Raw genomic sequence first — 21,333 nt, forward strand, 5'->3', positions numbered from 1 at the left:
AGAAAAAATCAGTAAAGATATAGATTTGAACAACAGTATTAAGCAATTTGACCTAATTGACATATATTAGATGGACAACCACAGATTATTATTTTCAGGTGCACATGGAACATTTACCAACATAGACCAAATGCTGGGCCCTAAAGCAAGTCTTAATAAATTGCAAAGTATTAAAATAATACAGAATATATTCCCTGACCATAATGCAGAAATCAATAACAAAAATATAATTAGAAAATTCCCAAACACTTGGAAATCAAGCAATACACTTCCAAATTACCCATGGGTCAAAAGAAAAAATCACAAGGACCAATTAGACAATGGAGCTCAGGGGTTGGTGGGTTTTAGATAACATAAGTGTATTGACATCATCTATAGGAGCATGCTTACTTGAGTGAGACTGTTGTTGATTAGTTGGCACTCAGAAGTGTGTTTATTAAAGTAAGTTTGCCCCTGATGGGCTGATTTTCAGAAGCTAGGAGCTAACAACAATTTGTTGATTTGCAAAAACACATTCCCTGAAGCAAGTTGTCATTGATCAATTGAACAAGTTTAAAACCAGTTCTGGTGGTGACTTGTTACCATAGCTCACAAAAATCAGTCTGTTAGTAAGTCTGTTAGAACATGTTCATTTTCAATATGAAAAATCAATCTTTTTCTACTAATGAAAATCAGAAAATGAAAACTTAAAATGCTAATTATAATAGCATCAAAAAAATCAAATACTCAAGAATATATTTAATGGAAGATTTGAAAGACATCTGACTTAAAACTACAAAACATTGCTAAGAGGAATTAAAGATCTAAAGAAATGGAGAGGTAAATCATATTCATGAATTCAAGGATTCAATATTATTAAGATGTCATTTCTCCCCAAACTGATCTATAGAGTGAATTCAATCTAAGTGAAAACTCCAGCAGTCTTTTTTTTTTTTTTTTTGGTGTAAATTGAAAAGCTAATTCTAAAACTTATATGTAAAACCAAAGGACCTTTAAAAATGTTGGAGGACTTACACTACTAGAAATCAAGACTTACTATAAAGTTAACTTGGTCCCTACCTCATCACACACAAAAATTAATTTAGGACAGATCAAAACGTAAATGTGAAAACTAAACTATAAAGCTTCTAGAAGAAAATGTAGGAGAATAGTCTTATGGTCTTAGAAGAGGCAAAACGTTCCTGAGAGAGGATACAAAAAGGTACAAATCAGAAAAGAAAAAAGTGGACAAATTGGACTTCATCAAAATTTAAAACTTCTGCTCATCAAGAGATACCATTAAGAAAGTGAGAAGACAACCCACAGACTGGGAGAAACCATTCACAATATATATATCTGACAAAGAAATAATATCTGGAATGTATAAAAATTCCCACACCTCAATGATAAAAAGAAAGATTACCTAATTAAAAATGGACAAAAGACTTCAACAGTCTTCTTCTTTCATTTCATGAAAGAATCTATCCAAATAGTTAATAAGCACATGAAAGGGCACTCAATATCATTAGCCATCAGAGTAATGTGATTAAAACCACAGTATCATTACTTACCACCAAAAAGGTTAAAAATAAAAAATCTAACTATACCAAGTATCGGCAAGAATGGCAAGTATACATTGCTGGGAGGAGTTAAAATGGTAAAAACCATTTTGTAAAACTGCATGGCAGTTTCTAATAAAGTTAAATGATTGTACTCATAGTTGTTGGACCAATGGCTTCAACAGGGAAGGGAGCAGGGAGCTCGCAGCCCCTAGTCTGATTTTCCCCTAGCCTTGAGCGTGGGTACTTTCCGTCCTATGCTCCCACTTTGAGCTTCAAGCCATGACATCTAACCCCAGGAAGTTGCAGGGCCATGTCAAGGGAGAATAAGTGTTTCAGCCCCTATCAGAAGGAGGGGGTAAGGATCAGGAAAGAGCCCTTGGTAGATTTTGTCCATACCTAACCTATATCCACAACTTTGGCATTAACTCTTCTTCTACAGTGACTCGGAGCTTGGCCATGTGATTTGCTTTGCGCAACGAAACAACAGCAAATATAACACAAGCAGAGATTTGAAAAGCGTTTATATATTGGGATTTTCCTTTTCTTGCTGCCCTTTGAGACCCTGCCATCCCCATGTGTGAAACAGTCGGGCTAGCCTGCTGGACAATAAGCCTCACAGGCCCAGAGTCCCCATTGCTCCAACTGACAGCCACCCAACCCACACAGTCAGAGTCTCCTAGATGACTGGCAGTTGACCACAGATGCATGAGTTAAGTCTAGCTAAAACCAGCAGAACTGCCTCAGTAATCCCAGCCCAAATTGCTGACCCACAGAAACACGAGCTGAAAAAATGGTTATTTTTTTAAGCCACTATGTTCTGGGATGGTTTGTCACACAAAAATATATAACTGAGACATAAGTTTTTATGTAGAAGTTGGAGGCTACCATAACCAAAACCTAAAATTCATGAGACAGAATGTTGTGTCATTAGCATGCTCTTATTGCTTATGATAAGATAAAGAAAGTGTGTGGCAAGGCAGAAAAAGAATCGATTCCTGCCAAGCATTTCAGTTCCAGACTATTGTTTCCAGAAGGCCAGGCCTCAGAGGGAGCAGAGAAGAGTGGAGAAGAGTGGAGAGGAGAAATCTATGAGTCCTAAACAGAGGGGGTCTGCATCGTGTTTCCCAGCTGGAGGGCAGTGACCTGGGCCCCAAGGTGGAATGGTAATATGCACCCAGGCACAAGACCCCATAAACCGAATCCCATGCCCCAAATATAACCCACAGAGGGCATGGATCTTCTGGGCCTGTAGGGCCACTGGATGATGGATGTTGAACCCTATGTGAACCAATGATTGAGAAGTAGATGGCCCTGCAAGCCTCTTACCGCAACCCATTCCTTGGCACTGAATTCCAGGGATTATCACCCAATCTCCAGAACTGTGTAGGGGGTTAGGGAACCGAGAAACAGTTCAGGCTAAATTCTCTCACCATTTGTGTAGAGTGAGGTCTCTGCATGCTAACTTAGCATTATAAACAATAAAGAACATTATATTTTTGTACTAAGTGTGAGGTAGTTACATAGCAACACTCTCTTTTACTCTCAATGACTGCTGTGGAAGTCAAGCTTTAGAAGTTCAGCTTCTTGCCACTGGAGGAAATTAATTATTCAAATTATTTATCAGTGATCATATTAATATTATACAATCATTATGTAATATTTACTGGTTTTGTTATTATCATGGCTTAGAATTAAGGCTTAGGGGAGCTAAGTATTTAGTTCCCTGACTTCTAAGCCTGGGTTTCACCCCCTATTCTACATTGCAATTTGGTTTTGGAGGCAATGACTATGGCTGCACAGATTCCAAGAGAATTACAACTAGAAGGGATCTAGAGATGACCAAAGCCAACCTTCTCAACAGAGCAATGGGGCCACACAGGATTATAGGGGGTAGGCTGAGACCAGAACCCAGGTTCCTGACTGCTGACCACTGTTCTCCATGCAGATCCAGGGTGCCAACCTTACAATATGCAAGCACTGTGGACCAAAAGGGTGGCATACATTGTCTCATTTAATACTCATGACAACCCTGGAAGATAGGGTTTATCTTCATTTTAAATCTGACAAAACTGTGGTTTCAAAAAGTTATTATCTTGCCCAAGGTCCTGGATGCTGAATGGCAGAGTCAGCATTTGAAAGTAAAACTCTATTAGAAAGCTTGTGTTTCAATTCCTAATCTGCCTGCCCAGGGTGGGTGGTACCCATCCCAAGGGATGAATTCACAGAGGTGGATCTTCTGTGGGTTGGGGTCATGGGAGCATTCCCACATCCCTGTGTAAGGCCCGGCCTGCTCACTCATGTGCAAAGAGCTCTCATTCTGCTCTTCTCCAGCTTGTGTCTCCAGGGGACTGCTAAGTGTTCTGCTTGTCTGAGGCCCATGCCGAGAGCATCTACCTACCACAGACTACTCCCTGCTGTCCTCTGTGGGAAACAAAGCACTTTGCTTGGAAGCAGGGGAGGGGAGAACCAGCAGGAAGTGGGACACGGGGGAAGTGATCTCTTCTTTATTCTGACCAAAGGCCAAGACACCTCCAAGTCTGGGGTGGGGCAGGAGTTTTCAGGGAAGGGGAAGAAATGGTCCTGGGACCCTTTAGGTGACTCAGGGTCTTAGAGGGGGTCCAAGATGAAGGTTTGCTTTGTCTTTCTTAGGAGATGTCCATCAACACTCAAACTGAAGGGATGTGTCCTATGGAAGCCAGCTGTGATGATTAATTTTACGTGTCAGCTTGACTGGGCTAAGGGATACCCAGATAAGCTGGTAAGACATTATTTCTGGGTGTGTCTGTGAGGGTGTTTCTGGAAGAGATTAGCATATGCATCGGGAGACTCAGTAGAGATGATCACCCTCACCAGTGTGGGTGGGCATCTTAGAAGTGGAGAAAGGTCAAATTTACTTTTTGTATGAGCTAAGACATCCATTTTCTCTTGCCCTCAGACATCTGAGCTTCTGGCCTTTGGACTGGAACTGGGACTTATGCCATCAGCTCCCCTGGTTCTCAGACCTTCAGACCCAGACTGAATTACACCACCAGCAGACAGCAGATCGTGGGACTTCTTGTCCTCCATAACCATGTGAACCAATTCTTACAATTACTCTCCTCTTATATATCTCTCTATATCTATCCTATTGTTTCTGTTTCTTTGGAGAACCGTGACTAATACATCTGCCTTAAACTGAAGAGGGACCAGGCAGGTCTTGGATGTAGCGATGCGCTCCCAGAATCCTCTCATTTCCCTGATGGAAGGATCCTAACAGAGCATTTCCTCTGAGCCTCTCAATGTACAACAGGGGAATCAAGACCCAGCATGGGGTAGTTACCTCCATGTTTCCTTTTGGTTTAAGAGGTACTTACAGATGATAACGTGCTTTTACCATTAGGCTTTAGAAAGTTAATTTACTGTGCATAGCAGCATTATTTGTAAAAGTAAAAAGCTGAAATCAACTCAAAATTCTGACATCAGTAGAATAAATAAATGTATTAGTAGGATAAATAAATGTGGTCTAGCCATACAATGGAATACCATACAGCAATAAAAAGAGTGAACTGCTACTATATGCCACGAAATAAATCTCTCCCAATGTCAAACTTAAAAAGTCAGACACAAAAGATTACACACTGCAGTAGTCCCATGATGTAAAGTTCAAATACAGTCAAGCTAATCAATCTATGGCGGCAGAAGTCAGAATAGTGGTTGCCTTGGTGAGATGGGCAATGACTGCAAGGCTTCTGGGGTGCTAGGGATGCTCTATATTTTGATCTGTGTGATGTGGTTGCATGAGCAAAAATTTGTCAAAGTTTGATTTGTATACTTAGGATTTGTGTACTTTTCCACATACATGTTATAGGTTATACTTCAATAAAAATGTAAAAGCAAATAGTGGATATTTCCTGAGTGCATGCATGTAAAATCATGTGTAGATACATCCAGGAACTCTGAAAGGTGTGCCACAAGATGTTGAAAGTGGGTAGATCTTCAAAACAGGAATTGGAGTAGTTTTTATTCATTCTTTTCTGTATTGTTTGAAACTTTATTTGTAATGAGCAGGTAGTATTTTTATAATCAGAAAAAAATGGTTATTTTTATTTGGGGAAAGACATAATTGAAGCAAAATAATGGCAAATAACACTTGAGAATAAAGGAAGAAGCCTCCAAATAAAGTATAATGGCTCATGGTAAACACTCAAAAAAAAAAAAAATCAGTGGAATGAATGTATAACCCCAGGAGGTTGTTTCAATAGACCAGCAAATTGAAATTCAGTGGGAAGTTCTCTGAAGCCACATCTCTAATTATGGAGGAAAGGTTTTACCCTCATAATGAGATATGTCCTTGGGGGGTACCCAGGGCCCAGGAGCCCCTGCCCCAGTCTAGCCAGGTCTCCACCACCATGGGAGAGGCTGGGGGCTTCCTGGGAAGAGGGTCTGAGCAAGGAGACTGGGGGCGGGGTGCCAACATTGAAATCGTCACACTCATAACCACGTTCCAAGAGAACACTGTGCACCTGGCACTGTGTAGGTACTTAAGTAGGTAATCTAATTTCCTCTTCTCAGCCATCCTATAAGGACATCTTAATGGCTGCGTTTTGTAAATGAGGAAGTAGAGGTTTGACCAAGGTCCCATAACCGGTGTGACAGAACCAGATGAAGGCTGAGACGGAGGTTCTGTGGTGAGGGCCTTGGAGGCACCTCATATGACTCAGTGTGGATCCAAATACACCAGATTTACTTCCTGCCAAGCCCCAAGGCTGGTCAAGCACAGAACAGGCTTGGCCTGCCATTCTGAAGATCCTCATACTCAAGTACCCGCCCTAGGTCCAGATGCCAGCATCTCAAAGAGCCTGAGCGCCTGAGCCTGTTGTAGGGAAAAGACAGCTCAGTTAGGTGGAACAGAATAGACAGGTCCTTTTCAGAACAGATACAGGAGTTGAGAGTATGTTCTTTCGTTGGCATTATGATGGAAGGTTTCCTGGAGAAGGTGTCCAAATGAGGATGCCTAGAAAAAGCAGCTTGTACTGCTACACATCCTTATGAAATGGGAGCTGGGAGCACTGAGAAAGTTGCTGACTAGCCCCCTCCTCTGCCTTTCCAATTAAAAATCTGACTTGGAAAGGGGACCCTGAACTCACATAGTGGTTTTGAGCTAAGAGACAATCAGGACTCTGAGTCTGTAAGTTTTTAAACTGTGTCTCCTGAAACACTGGTGTGTCAGAAGAGCCTCTGGGGCCACAGAGAATGGATCTATGTCACACTCCCTCCCATTCCCCTTCAACAGAGACTCTCACTTTTTAATTGTTTTATTAGATTAAAGCAGTGGGTCTCAACCAGGGGCAATTCTGCCCCTCTCCCCAGGGGACATGTGAAAATATCTGAAGAGGTTTTTGGTGGTCACAACTTGAGGAGTGCTACTGGCATCCGGTGAGTAGAGGCCAGGGATGCTGCTATCCAACCTGCAAGACAGCCTCACCCAATTATCCTCCCCCAAGGTCAAGAGTGTGGAGGTTGAGAAAGCCTGAACCAAACCACATGATATAGCCTATAGCGATTTCACATGATTCATATTGGGTTTCTATAGATTTAAATTTAAGAGAGAATTCCAAAGTATTCTTAAGTATTGCAAATCATTAATCAAATCCAAACTCCTGATTCCACAGATGGCAAGAGTGTGGCCCAGAGAGGATAAGGGGATTTTCCAAGGTCACACAGCAAGTAAGCATGGATCCAGACCTGAAACACAGACCCCCTGCGTCCCTATAACCTTTCCTGTCAACACAGAAGCCTCCAACCAGACTCATTTCTCCAACCACAGGAAATGGCTTCTTTCCTATTTACTGCTCTAATGCCCTGCTCCAGGAGAATGTTTTAGAGAGAGCTGCTTCCCACCGAAAACTTGGAATGACATTCATCCAGAACTCAAAAGAAAATCTGTTTGCTTAAAAAGAAAGAAAAGGGGGAAAAAAATAACCTTATTACCAACCTAAATGTCCATTGACAGATGAATGGATAAAGAAGATGTGGCACATATATACAGTGGAATACTACTCGGCCATAACAAGAAACGATACTGAGTTATTTGTAGTGAGGTGGATGGACCTAGAGTCTGTCATACAGAGTGAAGTAGGTCAGAAAGAGAAAAACAAATACCGTATGCTAACGCATATATATGGAATCTAAAAAAAAAAAAAATGGTACTGATGCACCTAGTTGCAGGGCAGGAATAAAGATGCAGACATAAAGAATGGACTTGAGGACACAGGGTGGGAGGGGGAAGCTGGGGAGAAGTGAGAATAGCATCAACATATATACACTACCGAACGTAAAATAGCTAGTGGGAAGCAGCAGCATAGCACAGGGAGGTCAGCTCGGTGCTTTGTGACCACCTAGAGGGGTGGGATAGGGAGGGTGGGAGGGAGGGAGATGCAAGAGGGAGGGGATATGGGGACACATGTATGCCCATGGCTGATTCGCTTTGGTGCACAACAGAAACTAACACAGTATTGTGAAGCAATTATACTCCAATAAAGATCTATTTAAAAAATAAAAAAAAGAGCCTTATTCCCAAACAGCCATGCAAAGTAAGGCCAGCTGCAGGGAATTAAGTGAGATTAATACTCACTCACATTGATCAAGAGAGAAAAGACGGATACGAAGCACATTGGGAGGGACAAGGCTTTGCTCTCAAGGAATAAGAACGTTGCCTCAGATGGACAAGGAGGCTTTCACTCTGAAAGAAGGAGCCCAGCGCCATTCCATAATAAAGCCTGTGCAGCGGTCTGCAATAGTCCAGGGGAACTTGTCCTCCAGGAAAAATGAAATTGCAATGCCACAGCTACCTCTGAGGGTTGAGGACACATAGCCTACAGCAGCGCTCTCCTTGTCAGAGCTGGGAGGAACCTTGGAGAACATCCAGGGGGGAAGAAGCAAGCCAAGTTGTACAGATTTGGGGTGAGGAACAGGAGTCAAGCTTGCCCTCACTCTGCAGCCAAAAGCCGAGGCAGTTTGCAGGCCAACTTGAATTTAACCTGCACACAGTCATCTTAGTACTAGGACACTTAAATCCCATCCGCCCAATACCTCACCCAAGTTTTGTTCAAACACTTCTCTAAAAAGTGCATCTGGGAAGTGCTCATTTAATCTCGCATCCTCATTGTGTGATGGGGAAATTGAGGCACAAAGAGAGGAAGGGGTTTGCTTGAGTCAGGGGAAGTGCTGCTCACCTCTCCATACCCAGGCAGGGAGGGAAATAAAGCCAGCAAGCAAATACCTTGTGGGCACCCTATTCAAAGTTTTGTTAAAAAAAAAAAAAAAAAAGCTTCACCACAGAGCTAAAATAAACTCCTACAGACACAAAATACACAAAGTTGCTGACCATACAGTTTGGAAGGCAGATTCCCCATCCTCAGTGAGGAAGCCTTCCCCTTACAAAATACATTGAGCCTAGGCTCTGGCCTCTCCAGATTCCTATTTACTGAGGCCTCAGTTATCTCCCCTGGTGTGCTGTGTGCCAGCAACAACGGCTGCAATCACCTGCCAAGACCTGGATTCCCTCAGCTTCCCTCTGATGGTTTCCATGGCAAACACTTCCACCACCCATTTTATATGTAGGATTTAGGCCAACCCAAGGGCTTTCGGAATTGGTTCTTCTGACCCCACTAGCGTTGACCCTGTTTTCCTCTTATAAATCAATGGATTTTATTTTAATTTCAAGGCTTACAATGACGTTGCAGCTGTTCCGGGATTGTCTGTCAGCACGTGGCTTCAGCAGCCAGCCGCAGCCCAAATTCCTCATCCTTGTTCCTTGCAGCAGAGGACGATAGGAGCCTTGGTGAGGACTGTAATGAGGAACAGGAAAGTTCACTTTCAAATGGAGTCCATCCCCTTTGATCTTAACCTTTTTGATTGTGCCTATGGCTGCCAAGCACCACTTTGATCCTTCACCTGCCAGAAGCCATGGAAGATTTTCAACAACCTCTGCTCTATTTAGAATGAAACAGAAGCTTCATCACCTGGCAGGCCAGGGCACCAGTGGCAGGGAATGAGAAATGTGAGCTCTACAATGGTGACTGGACACTTTGGGAGGTGAGGATCAACGGGACATGGAATGGGCAGTAGAAAATTTTCTTACATGCTGCCTTCTGTCCAGTTTGGCCAAGTCCCCAGGAGGGCTGTCTTCCACCCTCAGGTGGGAAGTGATGGCACAACTTCACTGGCCATCAGAACTGACCTCCTGAGGACCTTTCCATAGGACACATGAAGGCAAATGAAAGAAGAGATCACTTTGGTTTTACCTCTTAGTTCTGACTAACATCCTATGAAATCATTGTTAATTTAAACCTTCCTGAGAAGAAATTCACAATGGAGTGGGGTTATCAGAGGCACCATCCACAGATGTCAGAGGCTTGGACTCAGTGGGGTTTGAAGGGAACTCAGGAGAAAAAAGTGTGGTCCTTGCCAGATACAACCTCACACCCTCTGATTTACAGGAAAACATAGAGGGCATCATCCAAAACTCCATCTTTACCTGTTCCTGAAATGCCACCCTTGGTGATTCCTTCTCTACAACACAAATGTGCCAGAGAGGGTAAGGGGTGGTAAAGCTCAAGACCCTCAGATGAGGAGACAGGTTTTTCAGACCAGAACAATCCAGGTCAAGATGGAAGTAGTGGGAGGAGAGGGAAAGATGGGAGAGGAGCGATGAAAGAAAGATAAGGAAGAGAATGCAACAAAGACTAACTCTGCCTCTTTCACAATTATGACAGGGTCAGCCTGGGGAAGGGTCATTTTACATCTATCTAGTCATCAGTCTGAACTAAGACCCCTTAGGACACAGAGCCCTAGACCAGGACCTGTTTTAAAGGTATACAGAGAAGTTGCAGACCTACTGTACTTTCAGACCTGAAGCAAGAACCAAGTTCAACTCCTGAAGCCTAGGAGGGTCAGTGAACTCCTCATGCAGGTAGGAGACCAAAGTCAGGCTCCCAGACCTGAATCGGAGCTAAGGAAAACTGTTCTCCTGTCTGGGGCTGTGGCCCATCCTAAACTGCTTATCTGAGATGGGTCTGGACAGGCATAGGACACTCTGGCAACCAGGACTTGTGATCTGCTAACTCAGTCACTTAAATTTGCAATATCCTTACAGAATGAAACTTCACACAGACACAGACAAACATAAGGTCTGGATATGAACTGGGGGCCCAGGGAGCTGAATAAAAGCAGCACATATGCACATACACAGACACACGCCAACTAAAGAGTGATGAGCACAGAGAGAAAAAACCCAAAAACTCACACACACACAAACAGCATCACAGAAAGGTAGCCAACAACCTCAACAAATCTGAGAATACATATTAACAGAAGAAGGAAGAAGGGGAGAACAAAGAAAACACTGACAATCAAACCAAAGGCAGCAAAAGAGGGGGAAAAAGGAAAAGCATGTAAAGTAGGAAATATAAACTAAGACTGCAGAAATAAAACCAATTTAACAGTAATCTTAATAAATGGAAATGGCTTAAACCCACTTATTAAAAGTTGGGGGTTATCAGATTGGACTTAAATCTAGCTATATGTAGTTTATAAAAGACATACCTGAAACAAAATTTTAAAAGAATGAAAATAAAAGTGTAGAGAAATATGGCATTTATGCTGAAAAACATGAAAGGGATAAGGATGGACACTCTATGATTAAAAAATCCAGCAAGAAGTTAATGTAACCATGAACTTGTACACACCCAATAACATAGCTTCAAAATATATAAAGTACAACCTGACAGAAAAATCAGGGGGAAACAAGTTTTCTGATAGAAAACTATGGGGAAATTGAAAAATCTATACTCATAGTGAGATGATTTGAACACAGCACCTGCTAAATAAGGAACCCAGACTCACTCACCCCAGAGTGAGGCCTCTCATGGCTGAGACTGAGGAGAATTAAAAAAACAAAACAAAACAAAACAAACCCTGAAGAATAGGAGGTTTCGGTCTTTAATTTCTCTATGGAGATGAAGGGTTGACTTGATCATGAGAAGGGTCCAATCCAACTCACTGTGGTTTCATTGAAATTTGAAGCCAAAGTCCAAGCTAGCAATGAAATGTGGCTGTGCTTGTGTTTTCTCTCTGTTAACCTATTGCCTACCAGTTCTGGAAGAGGAAGGGCACCAGGATGAATGAAGAACTGAATTGAAGTCTGGTAGACCCAGTCTTTCCTGATGGCAGAGTGGGGAGGGAATTTATGAGCTTTGTAGAAAATGTGAGAAGGCCAAGAGACGAGGATCATAAAGCACCAAGTGTATATTCACTCTAAGATAACTCCTCCATTCCCAGGCATCTTAGAGTAAATTAATTAGGCTATCACCACCAACAGCTACTAGATGATTACACAGGCACTGTGTAAGTGTGCTATATGCATTGTCTCTCTTAATCTTCACAAAAAACCATTTCAAGTAGAAGTTTTTATCACTATTCCTATTATACAGAAAAGGAAACTGAGGCTCAAAAAAATTCAGTGACTTTCCTACAGTAACACAGCTAATAAGTGACAGAGTTGGGATTGAACCCAGGTATCTCTGACTGTCCTTAACCATTACATGACACTTCCTTGGCTGTTAAAGTGAAAATACTCACCTGACACACATAACAGCAACAAATCCCTCATCCTTCAAGTCTCAAGTCAGGCCTCCCTTTGGTCCTAAGCAGAAGTTAGCACCCCATGTTTCTAGTTCATACCTCCCTATACATCATTCTAGAAACAGTGAGCACTGCAAGAGTGGCAATTTATCTTGTCCTTCCCTGGATCCCCACTGCTACCACTATGTCTGACCTAAAGAGGGTATCAGGATATTTTATTAAACTGAATTGAATGGACTGGCCAAAAACGCCAAATTCTATCATACCTAAGCTCCACGCAAATGGAGGCACCTGGTCACTTGAGTCTGAAGTTTCATAAGCTTTCTTTCTAAACAGTTTGCCAAATGAGCCAGTTGCCCTGGACAAGAAGTTCTTCTTACTACAGCAGCAAAGTTCTGCCCTGCCCATGCATGGCAGTCCCCAAGCCCCGCATCCAGGCCTCCATCACACAGGCAACTTCCCCTGCAGACAAGTCATGGATGGTTCCCAAGGTGGTGTCATAAAGCAAGGGGAGTTTTGTGGTTGGGGTCTTCTAATTCCCAGTTTTCCTTTTCTCCAGGATAACTTAGTGCCCCACAAAAGATCTGAAAATCTGATGTTAAATGTGATTCTTCCTCCTGTGCCCAGACCAAGCCTCGATTCTCCAGGAAAGCTTCTCTATACTGGTTCCTCCGTGCTCTGCAAGAGGCTTCAAACTGTAGGTAAGGTTGGGATTTACCATCTAGCTGCTGATACAAAGCTTTGTGATTACAAACCATACCCTCAATACAGAGGAGAGAACACAACAATTAATTGAGAAGTAAGAGGAAAGGGAAGTTTTTATATATTAACTGCCTGGGAAATCTTTTGACACTTTAAATGTGCTATTTCATTTAATCATTGCAACAACACCCCCGAGAAGTATTATTGATTCCATGTGACCTATGAGAACATTGAAATTCAGTGAAGTTAAGACCCTTGTCCAAGTTCACAGAGAGAAGAAGTGACAGTCTGGATTTGAATTCAGGACTGTCTGCCTCTAGGGGCGTGCAGCCTCAGACTATACAGACTCTGTTATAGACGGTCAATGGTGGGGTCCCTCCAAGGATCACACACTCTCTAGGCACCAAAAAAGACACTTGGGCTTAAACAAGACAGCGTCTTACTGAGATCATTCTTGTTTCCTTGTGAGAGCATTTGAGGAGAGAGATGTTGATTGATGCAGTTGTAATAATACTTATTTGTCTATAATTGCTCCTTGAATTCCAGCCAAAATGGGACACACCGAGCTGCAGCTGTACAAGATGTCTGGATTCTCCCACACAGCAAAGAGTCGGGAAGTGGGTGGTCCGGAAAAAGGCTGAGTGGGGCCAGAAAGACATCTCCATTTAATGAATATTAATTGCGCCTCTGCTCCATACCAGACCTGGGGGGGTGGGAGGGAAGGAAGAGGAAAGGCATGAAGTTGAACAAAATGTATTTCCTTTAGTTCCTCTGTATGTCAATTAAATGTTTCCTTAAAAATGCAAACATTTTTAAAAAGAGTAGTCTCTTCGTTTGAGGGAAATAACAGGCACATGAACAAAAACCAGAAGCATGATTTGATTGACATCATAATCAGGGTGTGCTGGGGAGGCCTAGAGAAAGTTGCTCCCCCGGGAGCTGGAGAAGAGTTTCCACAGAGGTGACTTTTAAGCTAGGTCTTGCAGGTAGGTCTTGTGTGGCTGTCCATCAGTTGCAGAGAAGCTGAGGGGTTGGGAGGCAGTCCAGGCCGGGGGGGAAAGCCTGGGGAAAGGCTGCTGGGCATGGGCAAGCATGGAACACAAGAAGTTCAGTGTCTGATGCCTCCACTGTGCAGCCACGTGCTGGTGGAGAGACCTTAGGCCAAGTCATTTCTTTGTGCCTCATATGCCTCTTCTGTGAGATGGACAGAATAATAGTTTCTACACAGATGGTTGTGGAAAAGATGAAATGTTATTACATTTTTAATGCCTAGAAGAACTCCTGGCACATATAGATGCTTAATAAAAGCTAGTTAATTTTAATTACTCATGTGATGATGACAACAATGATGATACAGAACAATGATGAGAAATGAGAATAGGATATTAGGTCAGGGCCAAGTTATTGAGAGCTTCAAATGCTATGGGAAGGAATGGAGAATTTCATCCCGTGGGCAAGAGGTAATTCTCCTGTTTCAGAATTAAACTGCAGGAGACAGAAGATTTCTGCACAAAGTGCTTTCACAATTGTTACTTTCAGGTGAGGCTGCCATCGCTTTGACAAGGACACTCCCCCGGAGTGTGGCAAGGCTGGCTCGTTCATCCCATGGATTCCTGGGGTGGGGGCAGGGGGAGAGATGACAGGACAAGCCTCCCTCCCTGCCCCTGCCATCTAGCCCTGTTCTTCATGGATGTGCTGTGTAGAAGGCCTGCGGGATTTGTGAGGACATCTCCAGGCCTCCTGGGGTTTGAGATACATCACACTCCACAAGAACTGCCCCTCCTCCCTCTTTCTGCTCCACTCACTGAGCATCCCCACCCACCATCCCAGAACAGCTCTTGGAAAATGGACACGGATGTTCCACTGTCCCATGAAACCTTCCCGGGCCATCAGAGGTCTGGTGCTGACTAGCTGGCCTCCTGTCTGGACTTGGCTTTGGATAAATGTCCCTCCTTCACCCTGCCCTGCCTGGTTCTTTGCCAGTTTGCCCCCTCCCACAGCCCTTGTCCATCTACCCCTGAAATTACCCTAACTCTCCAGCCTCGTTCCTACTCCTTCAAGCACGGGGCCCCTGCTTTCTTCCCCTTTCCCCCGGAACACTGGCGCTTCCCGTTCCTGCTTCTCTTCTCATCTTGCCCAAATCCTATCTGTCAGCCTCCCATTGGAGACTTCTTGTTCCAATAATGCCCTCTCTAACTACTAGAGTCCACACTGATCTTTCCTTTCTTGCTATGTGTATATTCAGGATGCCCCCCCATACACACACACACCGTTTATTCCATCTTATATCTTGTATTGGCCATAAGCACCTTGACTTATAGTCTGATTTCCCCAAATCGACAGGGTGCCCCACAGAGGCCTCTCCACCTCCCCACCCGCATGGGGCACAGGCACTTAGCACTGGCTACAGAGAGATTCCCCTTCTCCCTTGAGGGACGAAGGCTACACCCGTTCTTCTCTTTCTCTCCATTCCAGACACAAACTGCTCAAAGAGAACAAAGAAAGATGCTCATATTTTCCCAAAGCGAATGAAATGCAAACAGAATCTAGAACAGGGAAAAAAATGTTCCACATTTATAGATATGAGGAGGGAGGAGAGGTGATGGGATTTGTAACAAAGCAGCAAAGGGCGACTTTCATTTGCCTGGGTTTGGGTCAAGGCTGTATAGCCCACTGCCCTCTGAAGGACACTGCATTCACTCTTCCCTCCAGAGCCTTGGGGTTGACTAGGACTTGGGGAACCTGGGTGGACAGCCTCATTCTCATGTACTTGTCCTCAATCCATGGGGGTGGGGGGTGGAGGGCTGGAGCCTTCCCTCCACCCCCTTTCCCATAGAAATAGGACAGAGAATGAGGGCGAATTCACTGATTCCAACCCACTCCTCACTGTCATAATGCATAACGCAGCAAAGCCAACCTGTATCTAGAGGTTAAAATAAATCAAACCAAATGTGAAACAGGAATGACTGCAGTAAGACACCAGGGAGAACTGGCAGACCACTGTGGTGGAACACACAGAGGTGGCAGAGAGGAGCTCTGGTGTCTGAAGGGCAGAGAAAGGTGGCCTCAAGCCAGCTGCTATAGCTGAGGATGCACACATGCCTGGAGACTGAGGGACCTGATCTGATCATCTCTTGAGTTCTCTTCTAGCTCTGAGATTCATGAATAAGTAAAAGGGTCTTACAGGTGGAGCAAATGGCTCAGAGGTGGCTGGCAGCAGATTTGAGGCATGCACCCCCTATCTTTATGTCAGCTGCCTTCCCCCATCCTGGGAAGTCAAGAAATCTGGATTCAGGTCACTCTGCTGGTCTTGGAAGTTCATTCCCTTCTCTGGGCTCAGCGCCATCATCCTCAAAATGAGAGGCTAGAATAGATGATCTCTAAGGGGCCCCCAGCTCTGCCTTCCAAGACAGTTTGAGGGCTTGCTGTGTGCTGAGATGGTGGGACACGCTGCCCACATGAGTGCCCAGTCTCCGCTGGTCACCCAGTGCACTACAGGACCCTCACCTCTGCTCCCTCACTGTGGGCAGGCCACAGCCTCAGTGAGCTGTGACACGCCAGCTGGACAGCAGTGGCATCAGGCGTGGGATGGGGGGCACCTGCCACCAGCTTCCCCACCTCAGAATACAGGGAGCAATAGCCATGTGCCCTGCAGTTGGGCCCCCTCTACCAAGTCACTCTCAGCTGAAATGCACCCTGCAGCCCACTCCTCTAAATGCACAATGCAACTAAATCCAACATCTACCAGCCCAAGACCACACACTACAGTCACGTGAGCCAAGGTACCTGCTTACCCCACACCTGCCAGAGGAGCTACCCCATGCCTCAGTGAGGAAGCCCTCCACCTCATCTCTCCAAGTCGTCTCTGGCAGGTAAAGTTTCAGCTTCTCTGACTATGCCTGTCCACACTCATCTGTCCCTTCTCTGAGGGCCTACACCATGTAGTACCTGAGCCCCAGAAATACCAAGTGATGTATTATGCTCTGTCGAGACACGTCTGCTCCTTAGCATGAACCTTGTTTCCTCAACCATGACATAACCTCAATGAGTATCACATGGAGTCCAGGAGCTTGGAGAGATTACATAAAACCAAAACTTCCCATATACATAGCATTCGGAAATTAAATTAGGGTAAAAGTTATGCTGCAAAAGAATCCTCAATATATAGTGACTTGAAGAACACAGGAGTTTATTTCTATTTCTGAAGAACCATAGCTGATGCTGCTGGTGCTGGGCTCACATTCCCTCGGGTCCCCTTACGGGGCCCATGCCCACCAGCTTGGCTTCCAATGCCAGCACCTGCATCTTTCACAGAGGGCTGCTTTCGGGCTGCTGACATTCACTCTACCCACCAACACAGAGAAGACTGGGAAGCGCCTGGGAACTAATCCCCCCCTCTCCACCACCCTGAGACTGATGGGTGTGGAGATAAACATTGCCCAGTTCCCTTACGCTTGGCTAGCTCTGAAGGCTGAGTTTTACACTGTTTTTCAGAACTTCCCCATGGAATTAAGCCCTGGTCATCCACTGTGGTAGTTGGCCTTTATTGGCTGCCTTCTCTTCCCTTTGTCACCTCCCAACTCACCTGCAGTGCTCTGAGCCCTCCGAAGCAAACCACATGCATTCATTCCTATTCTTAACACAGGGATCCAGGTTCCTTCCAATTTGTTGTTCTGCCACCCCTCCCCAACCCCAGCATGTTGTCCTGCTCTGCATAGTCAAAGAGGTGTCACAGGCATATACATGCCCTGGCTTGTAGGAAGGAAAAGAGAGGACAACCAGGGAAGCAATTTGCTACAAGTGAGTGAGGTAGAAGTTGTACCCATCCCTTCTTTTCATGTGTCCTTAGTGACAACTTAGCTGCAAGGGAGGCTGGAAATGTGCCCAGCTTAAAATATTACTCTGGATAGGAGAAATGGTTGCAGTGGGCACCTTATATAGTCTCTGCTACAGAAATGAAAAAATACCTAACCATTTACTGGACTCCAAAATAAAGGTGCTCTGCTTATCTTCCATGTGCTGCTTTGTTGAATCTGTACAATACAATGAGTGTCACTGCTGTCATTTACAGATTGAGAAACTGAGGAGTTCAGTATCTTACCTGAAGTCACACAGGAGCAGTAAGGGGCAAAGTCAGGATCTGAACCCAGGTCTGAGTGGCTTTTTTCTCCTCTGTGTTTATTCTGCTTTTTATCCCTGTAAATGCATTTTATTTGGTTCCATATCCTTACTTTGAAGGTGACAAAATTGGGGGCCAGAAAAAGGCAGAGACTCACCACAAATCACCTAGAGAGCAAAAAGCAGAATTGAGCCAGAACCAAGGGGTCCTGGCTACCAGCTGGCTGCCTTATCCATAGAGCCTGCTCTGGGCTGGCAACTTCCAAACAGCTCCTGCTCTGATTCAGACCAGTGCCTATGGGGCTGCTGGGGAGAGGGATGTGTATCCTTTGGACTCACTGAGTCCAGAGCCCAGCCTTAAACCACAGTAGTATCTAAAGTTTCTAAATAGAAAATTTACCAATCAGGGTGGCAGTGATGGCCCAGTATCCCTTGTTACATGAACAGCATCCTCTGTGCTCAACTCACAGGCCTTAAACCAGCTCCCTGCCCTCTCCCAGAAGGAGAGGGATGCTGGTTCCCTTGGGTCTCGCTGTCGGCATGCAGGAATTAGACAGTGGAGAGGGATTGGGCCATAAGGGTCCCCAGATCCTCCATGAAGTCATCCCCTTGCTGTCGTCAGTATCAGTTGCCTAGCAACTGCCTTTGGCAGATGGTGGCACTGAGAGCATGCCAATCTCTCCCACAGCTAAAAATACATTCCGACGACAACGGGTCTATTTTAAAAGATACAATGTGCTCCCAACATCTTCCCTTGTCTGCAAAAAACTGTGCTGTGCTGGGTCTCTCTGGGCTTCTGATTTGGTCTGACGGTGTGGAAGGGAGTATTCTAGGAAAGGAACTCAAGGCCAGGCACCACAGGGGTGCTTAGAAAATTGTCATGGAGGAGGATGAGGGAGAGGAAGAAGAGGAGCACAAGGAAATAGTGGTGTGGGAGGTAGATACCATAGTTGAGAGCAAACCCTGTAATTTGGTCATATCCTTTCCCTACTCAGGAGGGTGGAGTTAGGAAGAAAAACCATAGAATCACAGAAGCTTAGCGCTGCAAGGGACCCAATTCCATTTCCCAGTTGGGAAGGCAGAGGCCCTGAGAGATTGAAATGAGAAGAGTTGGCTCTTTGCCCTTGCTCGGGGTGCAAGGGCTGGGGTTCCCAGGTGTGGACATGAGACCTCGGACCCTCGAACTCCTCTTGCATTCCTGTTGGCAAGTTTGTCACACCACCCCTCACCAGCTCAGCCTTTCCATTTAATCACCATCACCTGCAGCTTTCTTTTGTACAAAGAGAGTAGTAAGTGCATTTGTGCATTCATTAATTCAACAAATATTTATTAAGCACCTACTGCCATATTGTGCCAAGCCCTGTAGATACAGCAGGGGACCCATACACATGGTCCCCACCTCCTGTTGCTTGTGGTCCAGCAGGTGAGGCTGGCACCGAGCAGGTAGGCACAGGGTATGCCATGCTACAGACATCGAGGCAGATTTGGGTCGAGGCCTACTTACCAGCTCTGCAACCAAAGCATATCACTAGGGTTGCAAGATAAAATACAGGGGACCCAGTTAAATATGAATTTCAGATGAACAATAATTATTTTTTAAGATTAGTGTGTCGCCGGTATTGTATTATCTGAGGTTCAACTTTAACTGGGCCTCCTATAATTTTATGTGCTATACCTGGCAACCCTACACTGAATATCACTAGTGTTAAGTTTTCTCATCTATACAATGGGAAAAATAGCATCTACTTATAGGGGTTATTTTGCAGATTAAATGAGAAAACATATATACATCTGTGACTGACAGATAAAAGTTATTTCCTCTCCTCTCCAAGCAGGGCTTCCCTGGGGTTTTGCCCTGGCCAGCTTATTAGCCCAGCTCTCCTCCCGCTCAGGATCTGGCAATAAGTGATGGGTAGGGGTAACCCTGCTCTGTCCTAAGGCTGAGCTGGGATGAGGGAAACCTGCTGGCGGACGATGACTTGCCAAAGAACTAGGAACTACCTGGCTTTGCTTGGAGTGCTGGTCAGGGCCAGCAGTTCTCCATTGCCTGGGGTGCTTGTTAAAAATACAGATGTCAGGGTTCTACCCAAGTTTTACTGAATCAAGATTCTAGGGAAGAATGTGCCTTTTAAGCAAAATCCCTGGTAACACTCTGGACTCTAAAGCTTGAGAACCACTGGTCTGGGGTGTGGGGAGAGATGCTGTCCCTGTAGAGGCAAGGCCACAGCAGCCTGTTTTGCGATTGGGATCCTTGATTGGATCCTAGAACAGAAAAAGGACATTAGTAGGAAATTGGCTGAAATCCGAAAAACATCAGTAGTTTAGCTAATGGTATTGTACCCATGTTAATTTCTTAGTTTTGATCATTATACCATAGTTACATAAGATGTTAACATTAGGGAAATCTCAGTGAAGGGTATATGGGAACTCTCTGTACTATCGTCACAACTCCTGTGTAAATCTCAAATTATTTCCAAATAAAAGGTTAAAAAACAAACTGCTTTAGCTCAAAGCCTGCTGTGGACTCTTCCCCAGACCGGTGGTGCAGCAGAAGGCCCAGCCCGCATGCTAAACCGGCTTGAGTTAAGCAAGTGCAGGTAGCTGAGAGCCCCTACCCCGAGGTTCTGGGAGAGCACTGCTTTTCTTCCCTGCCATTCACACTGGGGCTTAAATGTCATCCTCAATGAATTACATTTTAATCTGTCTCTGTTATCAACCTGGCCAGGTCCTAATTGGATGCCAGGCACACTGCTGAAGGGCATGCATAATTCATCAGCTGGGAGGCCAGGAAGGCCTTTCATCATGGGCCAGGGAAGGAGGAGGGGGAGAAGGCGAGAAAGAGGGGAAGGGGGAGGAGTTAGAAAAGGAAAGAGAGCAAGTAGGGCTGGAGGGGAGGAGAGAGAAGGGACCTGGCACAGTACTAGCCACTCAGTCTTTCAGGCTCTGCTTCAGGGCCACCTCCTCCAGGAGGTCTTCATTTGCAAGACTCAGGCCCTCCTTCCCTTGGTTGCCCATAGCACAGGACAAACCTCTGTTACACTTAACTAATCGGAAGGTCCTATGAAGTTTACTTAAAAGTCTGCCTCCCCTAGACCTTGAATCCTCTCCCTTTGGGGTGATATCTGACCTGATGACAGGTCACCCCAGTCTGGCAGAGTCCTGGCACACAGTGAGTGTTTGTTGAATGACTGAAAGGTAGATTCTAGCTCAGGACATACAAAGAAACTGTCTTAACTTGAGCTCCTTGGCTCTGCCACCAAACTTGCCCCAGCCATGTCCTGTTCCCGAAAGCCACCCTTCATTCTGTCCGGCCTCCTTCTCCTGCCAGCCACCTCCCAAGGCCAGGGAC

At 44.9% G+C, this 21,333-nt stretch overlaps 1 protein-coding gene across 1 annotated transcript in view; it reads right to left on the bottom strand.

Moving 5' to 3' along the window:
• Nucleotides 1-21,333, bottom strand: part of CES5A (carboxylesterase 5A) — a 270,897-nt gene that overhangs the window by 29,611 nt on the left and 219,953 nt on the right. Inside the window, 1 exon segment of the mRNA XM_029203017.1 lies at nucleotides 9,253-9,370. Coding sequence (XP_029058850.1) covers nucleotides 9,253-9,370 — 118 coding nt within the window.

This window comes from Monodon monoceros, unplaced genomic scaffold (genome assembly GCF_005190385.1).
Source record: "Monodon monoceros isolate NGI ecotype Baffin Bay Population unplaced genomic scaffold, NGI_Narwhal_1 Super_Scaffold_10, whole genome shotgun sequence".
NCBI classification, from domain to species: domain Eukaryota; kingdom Metazoa; phylum Chordata; class Mammalia; order Artiodactyla; family Monodontidae; genus Monodon; species Monodon monoceros.